Source organism: Solanum dulcamara, chromosome 1 (genome assembly GCF_947179165.1).
Source record: "Solanum dulcamara chromosome 1, daSolDulc1.2, whole genome shotgun sequence".
In the NCBI taxonomy this organism is placed as follows: Eukaryota; Viridiplantae; Streptophyta; class Magnoliopsida; order Solanales; family Solanaceae; genus Solanum; species Solanum dulcamara.
Window position 1 is genome coordinate 73129330 of NC_077237.1, and position 13216 is coordinate 73142545.

Here is a 13216-nt window from a genome sequence, read left to right on the forward strand (position 1 = left end):
ACTACCCCTGCAGGCCCTTTTTTGATTTTTTCTAAGTCCCTCATCGCGGGACCCTACCACGGACCGTGGTGAGCACCACGGACCGTGAAGGATACCCGTAAAGTCCTTTCCGGCCAAATTTTTAAAGGGGCATTTTAGTTTTTTCCTGCATTTTAATACCAAATGGTAAATGTAGATCTGTTGGTTATGGTTAAGTGTAACTTTGGAGTTAACTTTTTATTGATAAGTTATAAAAATAATAGGTGAACTGTTCCTTTTTGGTGACTGGTTATGAATCCTTATATATTAATGTAGTATCTCATATGTTGCAACATAAGATTCACATGTGGCAACATAAGACTCATAAGTTGCAACTTGTGAGTCATGTTGAAACATAAGTCTTATATGTTGAAACTCATGAGTCATATGTTGCAACATAAGACTTATATATAGCAACATAAGTCTCATAAATTGTGACTCGTGAGTCTTATATTGCTACAGATGACTCACAAGTTGCAACATATGAGTCTTATGTTGCAACATTACTGTCATTTGTTGCAACTCATAAGTCTTATGTTGTAACTTGTGAGTAATATGTTGCAACTTTTGAGTCAGATATTTCAACATAAGACTCATATGTAGCAACTTATCAGTCTTATGTTGTAACTTGTGCGTAATATGTTGCAACATTAGACTTATATGTTGCAACTCATGACTAATGAACATAATTATGATGACTAATAAACATAAAATATTGCATGAAGTTGACAAAATAAAAGACAACTAGTAAACATAAAACATTATCGTTAATTACAAATATGATATCACTATATACATCAAGGCTCTAAGCTCCCAGATACTATCCCAGAAACCCAAACCTATAGCATTCTATTAACATAATTGTCATTTAATAAAGTCTTATTAGGTTCCAAAGTATCTCTGTTATCAAATGCTCAATAGATATAAGCGAGAATGATCTGTACATAGCACCACTGTTATTTTTGAGGAGGTTCATAAGTCGATTTTCTTTTTCAAAACTCCATGGTTTGTTGGGCAATTTTTTTGGTAAATGATTCATTATTACACTTTGCCTCAACATGATCGGAAATAACTCCAACATAGGCTGTATTAAGAGCAAAAATTCACAATCTTCAAAAGCTGACAAGTTGCAATTATAAACATTCGTGGCTCCCTTGTTCAAGATGATCTCAAGAGTCACAAAATATTTTTTCTCTAAACACATGATTGCCAGAATTCTTTTTTTCCCTATCCAATCCATGCCACCAGGATATGGTCTCTTCCCGCTAACATAGTCAAGAAGATCTTCATGCCATTTAAAGTCAGCAAGCAACTTCTTTAAGCTTCTGCCACTAAAAGTTGTTGTTTTATCGCAAAGTTTTTTAACTTTCTTTGAAGAACGTATAGAAGTTGAGATCCATGATTCTATCATGTATATCATAGTGATTATCAAATCGAGAGAGGCCTCTCCCGCATAAGGTAAAGAATTTCATCAATATACTAAAATAATAATTAATTTTAGTTAGTAATAATTGGAAAGATAAATGCATCCCAATCACCGTATTACGTCTTGGCCCTAATTCAGACCGTGATAAATTTGGTATCAGAGCACAAGGTTCAAGTGTCCTAGGGTGTCTAACATGCCGTATTAAGTAGAGTCTTGTTCATTGGTGTGAATCATGCCACATCTATGAATATGAGGCTATGAAACATCTTAGTAAAGGTTTCACTTCTTTCATGATCTATGTCGTGTGATAGAGTTGTGCCCTAAGGTTCTTTTCTTAACTATTGGTCTTCTCGATTTTCCGAAAATGCCTCCAAAAAGACAAGTCCCTCAAGCTAATGATCCTTTTACCGATCAAGTTACCCATGTCAAGTTTCGAACCGCCTTCACCATGCTAGCCCAAGTTGTGGCTAACTAAAGGGTTGTTTCTCCTTCTAATGCACCTACTACGACTTCGAGGGTAAGAGATTTTACAAGAATGAACCCTTCCGAATTTCATGGTTCAAATATTGATGAGTATCTCCAAGAGTTCATCGATGAAGTCTATAAGATAGTAAGTATTATGAGGCTCATTTCGGAAGAGAAAACAGAGTTGGCGGCCTACCAACTCAAGGGTGTTGCTCAAGTTTGGTATACCCAATGGAAGTCTGAGAGGGATGATGAGAGTCCTATTGGTTGGGAGGTTTTTAAAGTTGCATTTCTTGATCACTTTTTCCCATTGGAGTTTAGGGAGGTCAAGATACAAGAGTTCATCAACCTCAAACAAGGGAATATGAGTATGAGGGAGTATGCCCTCAAGTTCACCCAATTGTCCAAATATGCCCCATTTATGGTTGCCGACCCTAGGGCTCGAATGAGCAAGTTTATTTCGGGAGTTTTGAACTTGTGTTCAAAGAGTGTAAGACGACGATGTTAATAAGGAAGATAGATATCTCCCGACTCATGACATATGCCGAATAAATAGAAGATGCAAAACTAAGGGAGAAATATAGGGACTCCAATAGGGCATAAGCCGATAGTGGTCAATCTTTTATTAATGCCCTGGCGTCTAGGCCTAACAATGAAGCACGTCCTTTTACCCCCTATGAAAGGTATGGTTGGAAGCACCAATGAGAATATATGTATGGTTAGGAGGGTTTCTACAAGTGTGATGATATAGAGCATAAGATGAGGGATTGCCCGGTGGCTACCAGAAGAGGAAGGGAGATAGCTTAGGCTGCTTCATCCTGTATGTTATGAGTTTCCTTTGATTATGATAATAGTTGGTATGGATTAGTTTTGTATTCATTATTCCATGATTGATTTGATAACCCGAGTATTTGAGTTTCCATGCTAGTTAAAGTGTTAAGTATCTCATGTCTATCCTAACGAATTCTCGAAATCTAGTTAATCTCATTTTTTCATATGTATGCACGTTCATAAAGTTGACTTTAAAGGTCATGATTTATGATGAGTTTGAAATTCCCAAGGTTTATGCATTTTGATGTGTTAGTATATTTCATGTTGAGTTGCTAGTCCTACTCTCATGTCCGTTCGATGCTAGTTGAATCTTATTCATGGACGAATGTTCCCAAGGGGGGGGATATTGTAAGACTTTGGAAGTTGGAAAATGAAACGAAGGGAAAATTTCAACAAAAAGAGACTGACTTTAGGTTTGATGAGTCAATGTACGACTTGTAGGAATTTCTATGATTCGTAGAAATGAATCATAGGAGTGGCTCAAGAGGTGGAAAATTGATTAAGTCTGAGGGAAGGTCTACGACTCCAAAAGATGACTCATAATCATATGTCGTAAAAGTAGTTCAGACGCTCAGAGTTTCAGACCTAAAAGATGAGTGGGTTCTACGACTCATAAAGATCCGATGAGTCGTAAGGTGGACTCGTAGGATGGGTTCTGAGGGTTGAATTATGACCAAACATCAGTGGGGTTTGATGATTCATTTGTACGACTAGTAGGATAGTCAACGATTTGTAAGGATGAGTCGTAGTGACCAAGTTTCATTCCAGTAACCTATGATTTTGGAGAATTACTTTGAGGACTCATATTGACTACCCGTAGACTAAATGATGAGTCATAGAAGCCATGTGTAGTTTCGAAAAGGGTGATTCTTAATTGTTAATAGATGTTAAGGTCAATATTTAAGTGTAGGAAAAGATTTGGAGATTTTTTAAGGTCACAAGAATCTCCTATCACAAAGTCGAGTTAAAAGCTTCTTTACCGATTGAGTTTTGGGGAAATATTTTACTTTGGTCAATTTCAAATGATTATATATCCTAGAATATAAAGAATTGGGTATCCCATGACCTATCAAATTAAAGGTCTTTGAGTCCTCTTTCCTACCCACCAAGATTACCTAATTTGGAGTTCAGAGTAAAAAGTTATGACCATTTACTAAAGACTACCAAATCTAAAATATTATGGCCTTGAGTTACGACTCGTAGAAATATGTTACGAACTGTAGAAATGTTTACGACCCATAAACATGAGTCATAAAAAAAATCTGAGGCTCATTTTTTCAGCTTTTTCCAAGGGTTGACAGGACAAATTGGGTTTACGACTCGACCTGTAAAGTTGATTTATAGGGTCTTCCAATCGAATTTTTATGAGGGGTTGTTTGGTAATTTCCGTACAAGTTACTCAATGTATTTGGAAGTTTTTGGGACTAAATTATCAACTATTGACTACCCTTAGTATTCCTAAACTCTCATTCTCTTATTAACTCTCAAAAATCACAAGTCTTCTCTCCTAAGGGTTCTTCTCAAAGGTCTTCTTCAACACTCAAGCTAGGGTTTCAAGATCAACAAGGTTTTTCTTCAATTTCTTAGTGGATTCAATCAAGGTATGTGAAAATTGATCCATGGGTTCCTTTCACCCATGCTGTCCTAAAATTTTCTCAAAATCTCATTCAATTTTCAATAGTTATGAACCCTATTTTTGATGAATTGCATTGGGTTGTTTTCATTTCATTTTTAATTGTTATCAATAATCATTATAAGCATGATTCTACATTTATTACATGATTTCAAGTTGTTCTATAAGTGCCCATGCATAATGTTATTTTCAATGGTGATTTTAATGAATTATGATTAGTTTCAATGGGGTTTTCAATGAAGGCTTTATAAATGATGTTTGAGACTTATGGAATATTGGTGAAGATTATAAATGATGATTTTAATAATTTTCTATAAATTTCCTACATTGGTAATTAGGGTTATGATATCGATCATTGGTACATCATATTATGTTTCAAATTGATGTCATCTTCATGAAATATGTGTGAATTGATAAAAAGTATATGATCATGCATGTTTTTAAGTCAATCTCGTGATTTCGAAGTCAATTGATCGTGTTTTCAAGTTTTCACTATATTTTCAAGTATAAGCTATGATCATGGATTTCAAGTTATTTCAATGAAAGCTTTATGAATGATTTTCAAGGCTTATGAGTGACTCATGAAAAGTTATGAATGATGATTCAAAGATGTTTTAAACAAGTTAATGATAGAGTGAGTTAAAGCCCTAAAGATATTTATGAACAAAGATATGAGATGATGAAATTTCTACACTCACATTACATGAGATAAAGTTAAGGATCTATTCTATGATTATGTTTTTATGAAGAGTGGACGGGTAGTAGATATGGCCCCTCCCACATGATGTTGACTTTATGTCTTATGGTTTGTCTATTCCGTTGAGAGTTTACGTAGAACCGAGTGGACCTTGGGATAGGCATTCTCTCGTATAGTAAAGGCAAGAGACCTGTAAAAAGATCTCATTATCCCATAACTACGTGCCACCATAGGATAAAGGATCACCCGTAGAAGAGGCTTGATTCCTTTAAGTCTCACCCGTAGAAGAGGCTTGATCCTTCATGTAGCTTAGTGGATCCACTTAGGCATATAGGAGTCTACTTTGCAAGTAGTCTCCCCCTTTCCTCCAATGTATGGGTAAACATTGGAGCTCCATGTTATAGCTCAGATGATTTATATCGGTTAACGGTCGCTCTCACGAAAAGGTATAAGGTCCCACTTTCAAAGTTTAAGGTATTTCTTATTATGGCTAATATGTTTCTCACAACGTGAAGTATGTTTTTCTCACTCATGGTTTTTATGACTTTCAACATGACTTAAGGTCCTTACTACTAATTATGAACTTGCAAGTTCTTTTATGATTCCTCATAATAACTCATGACTATTCATGCATTGTATAAGCTCTTTTCATAAGGTTGTATTATGGTTTTTAAATGGCATTAGCCTACTCTTGATTCACTATCACGTATAAATGGTTTACTTATTATGTGTTCTAGCCTTGATCATACGTCATTTATTTTATGCCATGTATTGTATTTCTCACATACTTAGTACATTCAATGTACTAACACATACTTTTGTGCCTACATTGTGTTATAATGTAGGGATCGGTGATCACCCTATACACTTTATTTGCTAGATAGAAGACGTGTTCACTTGATTTGGTAAGTCCTCATGCTTCGAGGACTACCTATCGAGCTTATTTCTTCCCTTGCTACTTTTAGACTATGTTGTTATTTTGAGACGTTCTTTTCTTATTCGGAGAGCTAGTGGCTTGTTCTATGCACCCATATATGTTAGTATGATAGAGGCATGTTTAGACAAGGAGTTGATGTAGTCCGTTTGGACATATTACTTGAGTTTATTCGTCTGCTCTTCTTATTATGTTTCTTTACCTTATGTATGCGATGTATGCTAAGATGACATGGTTGGGATCCCTCGCATGTCGATCCCTATATCGCGGCTTGGCCCTAGTTCAGGTCGTGACAATGGCGGGGGCTAAGACAAGTCCCTAGCTCACCCTCAATGAAGCAAAATAGTCTTTGATAGGTAATAAACTCATAATTTTGTCCTCGATAAATAAGGACTCACCAAGATTAGAATGTAGCAACTCAACTCTAACCACATGGAGGATGGATGTGATCGTTCACCCCTATATTATGATACAATGTAGGCAAAATATGTGTTAGTACATTTAAATATACTAAGTATGCGGGCATGCCATATAATGTAAAACATAAGATACAATGATCAAAAAAATATACATAGTTTAGAAGAGGGTAAATAAGGTCAAGAAAGAAATCTTAATGACCAAAACATTTAAGAGACATAATTGGGATCGTCAAGAACTAAGAGATAGTATCCATATGTGGGAGATAACCATAATCGACATTATGACCATGCGAGCTATAACATGGAATCCAATGATCCCCTCATTAAGAAGGGGGTAGGCTTCGTCTAATCATGTTCATCATTTAGTGTTATATGTGGATCCACTAGTTAAGCTATAAGTCAACCTATGGTAGCAACATAATTTAAGGGACTAGAAGTTGCTACTAAGGCTTAGGTCGAGCCCCCACTTTAAAGTCCTCTCAGTGCTAAGTATATCAACCCACGAAATACATATCATAATCATAATCATAGTGAATAATCATACTTGCATAAAATCATAGCTTCTCATAATCATACTTCATAACATGTTCATAGGAATAGCTCAATAAGGATATCAAGTCACCTATGACCCATGAAGGATCTTGAGTCACCTTTTTACATTTAGTTTATTATCATGTAATGTAGGTGTAGGCCTTCTACCATTACAAAATACGTATTTTATCAACATTATTAGAGTCTTAGGTCACCTTCCTTATTAAGGATCCTAAGTCACTCCTTCATAAACTTGCATGCAACTCATAATTCGAAACATACTTGAAATCATACTTGTATAATTATACTTAAAAGCAACATCATGTAATGTAGTAGTAATTCATGCTTAGATGAGAGTTTCAATCATAACTAAAATGTAATTCATGAACTTGAAAGAGTAGTTGATGAGGGATAAGGCTCAAATATGTAAAAGGGGTAGTGTAGGGAAGAATCAGGACGGTGGCGCATTGCTGGAGCGCTGCCCCAGGGTCTGAATTTCAAATACTAGGGCATGGCACACTGCTAGCGTGCAACCCCAACCCCTAAACTTCAGAAGGCTTGCTTTGGCGCGTTGGTGGTGCGTCGCCCCTCCCTTTACCCAGAAAATTTCTAGATCTTTTCATCATTTTTAATGAGTTTTCATCCCCTATAATGAGATCATTAGCCGTAATTTAGCAATATAATAAATATATATAAAGAATTTACCAATTCCAAACAATTATTCATCGATTTATGCCAAAAATAGATTTGAATTCACAAGATACATCATAATTCATGCAATTGAAATTGGAATTGAGAAGATTCAAAGATGTAATTGAAATTCAAGGAAGATTTAAGAAATTCTTTGGACTCCATGGGTGAAAGGTACCCATAGATGAAGCCCACATACCTTGAATACGAATTATGAAGAAACTTGAAGAAAAACTTGAAGATTAATGAAGATATTGGAAGGATCCTTGCTAGGTCTTCAGTGGAGTCTAAAGAGCCTTTTTATACAGAGAGGATTTTTAGAATGGGTGGTTAGTGAATGAATTAGAAGAATTAAGAGCTTTGGGGATTAAATAGATTAAGAACCTCACCCTAAAACTGTCTAGATTTATTCCCCTTTAAAAAATAGGGAAAAGACTATATTGCCCTTAATGAAAATCTCCTTTAACCCATCAATGAGTCCATCAAGGCTTATTATTCCACTTATTATATCATGCTCTATCTTTGTCATATCAGGATATTACAATATCTCCCCCTTGGAAATATTCTTGTTTGAATGAGATAGGAGCTAGGTTGAGTAGAAAAGAGTGGGTATGCAACAACGAAACATGAATGCAACAATGCAACTTCTAAACATCCACATCATTTTAAAATCATTTTCATGGTATGCATGCATATGTTATGACACGAAAAAGTCGAAATGTAGGAGTTTTTAGAGGATTTGAGTATTGATGTCTAAGTACCTTTGGATGGATTTGAAGGAAAGAGGTAAGGATATCGTTTTCTCATGTTCGCTTCTGCTTTCCATGTAGAGCTTTTGACTTCTTGATTCCTCCATAAGACATTAACAGATGCAACTTCCTTGCTCCTTAATCTTTTCACTTGGTGGTCCAAACTCTCAATTGGAATCTCCTCGTAAGTCAAATTCTCTTCAATACTCACACTTCCATTGGTACAATAGAATTTGGAATACCCACAAACTTCCTCAACATTAATACGTGAAACACCAAATGAACCATAGCCAACTCCAATGGCAAGTCTAACTCATATGCCACCTTACCAATACGTTTCAAGATTTTGTAAGGCCCACATATCTAGAACTCAACTTCCTTTTCTTACCAAAATGCATTACATCCTTCACGGGCAAAACCTTTAAATAGACCCAATCATCCACACTAAACTCAAGGTCTCTTTTCCTATTGTCTAAATAGGACTTTTGGCGACTTTGGGTAGCCTTTAGCCTCTACCTTATAAGTCTTACCTTCTCCATAGCATCAAATACCAAATTAGGACCAATCAAGGCTACCTCACCTACTTCAAACCATCCTACTGGGGACCTACATCTTCTCCCTTACAAAGCTTTAAAAGGAACCATTTCAATGCTTAAGTGATAACTATTATTGTAGACAAACTCAATCAATGATAGATTCTCATCCAAACTTCCTTTGAAATCAATAACACATGCCCTCAACATATCCTCCAAAGTTTGAATAGTTCTTTCAGCTTGACCATCAGTTTGAGGATGGAAAGTGGTACTTAGATTGACTCCTATACCAAGGCCCTTTTGAAATAACTTCCAAAAATATAAAGTGAATTGAGTACCTCGATCTGATATAATGGGAAAGGGATCACCATGAAGCTTTACCAACTCACGAATATATAATTTAGCATAATCTTCGGCACTATAAGAAGTCTTAACCGGTAGAAAATATGTCGATTTAGTCATTTGGACTACAATAACCCAAATAGAATCATGTTGCCTTCTAGTACGAGGCAAACCCGTGACAAAGTCATATTCACACCTTTCCACTTCCAAGTAGGGATTTCAATGTCTTGAGCTAGACCTCCCGGCCTTTGGTGCTCAACTTTCACTTGTTGACAATTTGGACACTTAGCCATGAACTCTGCTATCTCTTTCTTCATGCCATTCCACCAATACACTTTCCTCAAATCACGATACATCTTAGTATATCCCAGATGAATCGAATACCAAGAACTATGGGCCTCATTCACTATTAATTCCCTTAGACCATCCACATAAGGGACACACAACGACCTTGGTAATGAAGTACAATATCTCCCCCTTGGGAGAAAGACTCAATGGCTTTTTCGATAGCCAACTTCTTTAATTCAACCAAAATTGGATCATTGTCTTGTTTGCCCTTAAGATCCGCTACAAGAGACGATCCTGAGCCATTATGTGCAAGAACACCTCCCTCATTGGAGTCAACCAAACGCACACCTAATAGATCCAATCTATGTGCATCCTTAACCAACTATTTCTTACCTTCATCAATATGAGCATACTATTCATAGACAACCGACTAAGAGCATCGGCTATGACATTAGCTTTACCCGGATGGTATAACACACTCATATGATAGTCCTTTAGGAGTTCAAGCCACCTCATTTGCCTAAGGTTCAAATTCCTTTGACTAAACACACATTGCAAGCCTTTGTGATCAGTGAACACATCCACAGGCACTCCATAAAGATAGTGACGCCAAATTTTTAATGCAAATACAACCACCGCAAGTTCAAGATAATGGGTTGGATAGTTTCATTCATGAATTTTGAGTTTCCTAAAAGCATATGCTATAACCTTACCATGTTGTATCAAAACACAACCCAAACCAACACGTGAGGCATCACAATAAACAATGAACCCATCCAAACCTTTCGGCAATGTCAAAATAGGAGCCGACGTAAGACGATTCTTCAATATTTGAAAACTCTTCTCACATTCCTCCGACCTATGAAATTTTACTTTCTCTTGAGTCAACTTGGTAAATAGCGAAGCAATAGACGAAAACCCTTCAACAAACCTTCAATAGTATCCGGCTAAGCCCAAAAAGCTTTTAATATTCGAAGGAGACAATGGTCTAGGTCAATTCTTTACTGCCTCCATTTTCTTTGGATCAACCATGTTACTATCACCGAAGACAATGTGACCAAGGATTGCCACAAACTTCAACCAAAATTCACATTTACTAAATTTGGTAAATAATTGCTTATCTCTAAAAGTTTGAAACACAATCCTCAAGTGACCCATATGGTCTTCCTCATTCCGGGAGTAAATCAAGATATCATTAATAAATACCACCACAAACATATCTAAATGTGGCTTGAAAATTTGATTCATCAAATCCATGAAGATAATGGGAGCATTAGTCAACCCAAATGACATGACTAAAATTCAAAATGACCATATCTTTTTCGAAACACCATCTTGGGAATATCACACTCCCTTACCTTTAATTGGTGATATCCGGAACGAAGATCAATTTTAGAGAAGTAACTTGCCCCTTGTAATTGATCAAACAAATTATCTATTCTAGGAATTGGATACTTAATCTTTATGGTCACCTTATTTAGTTGCCGGTAGTCTATACACATTCGAAGTGATCCATCCTTCTTTCTAACAAACATAACGGGAACATCCCAAGGTGAAATACTTGGCCTTATGAAACCTTTATCCAACAAGTCCTTCAATTGCTCTTTCAATTCCTTAAGTTTTTCCGGATCCATACTGTAAGGAGGATAGAAATAGGTTGAGTACCAAAAAGAATATCTATACCAAAATTGATTTCCCTTTCAGGAGGAACACCGGGCAAATCATCGAGAAATACATCAGGAAACTCATTAACAATAGAGACCAACTCAAGAGTAGGAGTTTTAGAATCAACAACCCGAACCAATACTATATGATAGATACACCCCTTGGAAATCATTTTTGGGGCCTTTAGATATGAAATGAATCGACCCTTAATCACCAAATCATTACCCTTCCATTCAAGAATAAGCTCATTGGAAAATTAAAACTTGACCCTACAGGTTGTACAAACAATAGATGCATGAGCGGTATGTAACCAATCCATACCAAGAATGATGTCAAAATAGATCATGTCAAGTTTAACAATATCACTGGAATAACTTTATGCAAGACTGACAAGGGAGAATTTCTATAAACTCTCTTGGCTAACATCAAATTACCAATGGGAGTATCAACCGAAAAAGGCTCTAATAAAATTTTGGGGAACACATCAAATCTCATAGCAAGATAAGGAGTAACAAAAGAGAAGTTGGCACCTGGATCAAGTAATACATAAACGTCAAAAGTAAAGACCCATAACAACATCAAGAGTCTCATCTACATCTTGCGTAGCATGTAGGGCATAGAACCTATTTTGGCGTTGACCATCACCTTGTTGAGCTTGTCCCCCTTGAGTAGCTTGCCCTTGAGGACGTCCTTCTCTCCCTTTATTAGGGCATTTAGGGATCTTGTGCCCCATTTTACCACATCCAAAACAAGCACCCATTCCAATCAAACACTTACCCCCATGGTTCCTTCCATACTTGGTGAACTTAGGGAGAGTAGTACCACTAGCATTCACACCTCCACCTTGGCCCTTAGAGTATGACACCCTATGCTTGTCAAATCTTTGGTCCGAATCTTAAGAGGAACCTTGACCTTGGAATCTTTGGCCTTGTTGAAAATGACCATTACCACTACCGGTCTTAGCATTAGAGAAACCACCTTCAAACCGAGCCCTCTTGAACTCTCTCATCTTTCTCTTTTTAAGCTTTTCAACTTCCATTTGTTTGGAATAGGTCATGAGCTAAGATATATCCATTTCTTTCATAAGCATAGCAGTTCAGCATTCTTTAGCAACTAGGTTGGACACTCCTGATATAAATTGATTCATTCGGGCATAGGGATCGGTAATCAAAGAAAGAGCATACTTAGATAGCTTGATGAGTTTGAGGGTATACTCCCTCACACTCATTTGACCTTGCTTGAGATTAATGAACTCCATTACTTTTGCTTCCCTTAGATCTAGTGGGAAGAAACGATCAAGAAAAGCAAGTTTGAAGACTTACCAACCAATAAGACCTTCAACTCTCTCGGACTTCCATTGAGTGTACCAAACTTGGGTGATACCCTTGAGTTTATAAGCCGCCAACTCTGCTTTCTCTTCCAAAGTCACCCCTATAATGTCCACCACCTTATACACTTCATCAATGAACTCTTTAGGATCTTCATCTACCTTTGAATCACAGAATTCGAGAGGGTTCACCCTTGCTAAATCCCTCACTCTAGATGTCGGGGTAAGAGCATTAGGAGGAGAAATGTCACGATCCAACCCCATAGGCCACGACTGGGGTCCGACCTGGACCCCCGTATACCTACCTATCTGTTATAGTCATGCTGAACTATGAACAAGGGGATACTACTCGAAAAAAAACCCCAATGAGTTAAAACTTTTTCATGTTCCTGTAGCCTCTTCCATTCATATCATATCATGAAAGGGCACGCAAGCCAACAAGGCTGCTATAACAAAAACATTCACAACATATCGAATAGGCAACATCGAAACTAACTCACAAACAACCCACATACACATATGTTTACAGACCTCTAAGAATAGTAACCACAACATATGGCGAGACAAGGCCCCCGCCGTACCCCTGAATGTTCAAATATATACATTAAGTGATCAGCATCAAAATTTAGGCTCTAGAACAGTGAAACACTTCCGACACGGCTAAGAGG

At 36.9% G+C, this 13216-nt stretch overlaps 1 protein-coding gene across 1 annotated transcript; it reads right to left on the minus strand.

The window, feature by feature from the left end:
• Positions 1-11774: 11774 nt before the first annotated feature.
• LOC129894036 (uncharacterized) lies at positions 11775-12812 on the minus strand. Its single transcript, XM_055969532.1, has 2 exons — positions 12544-12812; positions 11775-12087 (listed from the first exon to the last, which is right to left on the minus strand). The coding sequence occupies exons 1-2, from the start codon at positions 12810-12812 to the stop codon at positions 11775-11777; spliced, it is 582 nt and encodes a 193-aa protein (XP_055825507.1).
• Positions 12813-13216: the final 404 nt, after the last annotated feature.

Excerpts from the sequence above, each read along its gene's own strand:
- LOC129894036 (XM_055969532.1), bottom strand. The coding sequence starts at position 12,812 with ATGGGGTTGGATCGTGACATTTCTCCTCCTAATGCTCTTACCCCGACA. Across the intron at positions 12,088-12,543 it reads GTTGAAGGTCTTATTGGTTG|GGTGTCATACTCTAAGGGCC; the intron begins GTAAGTCTTCAA and ends TGACAAGCATAG.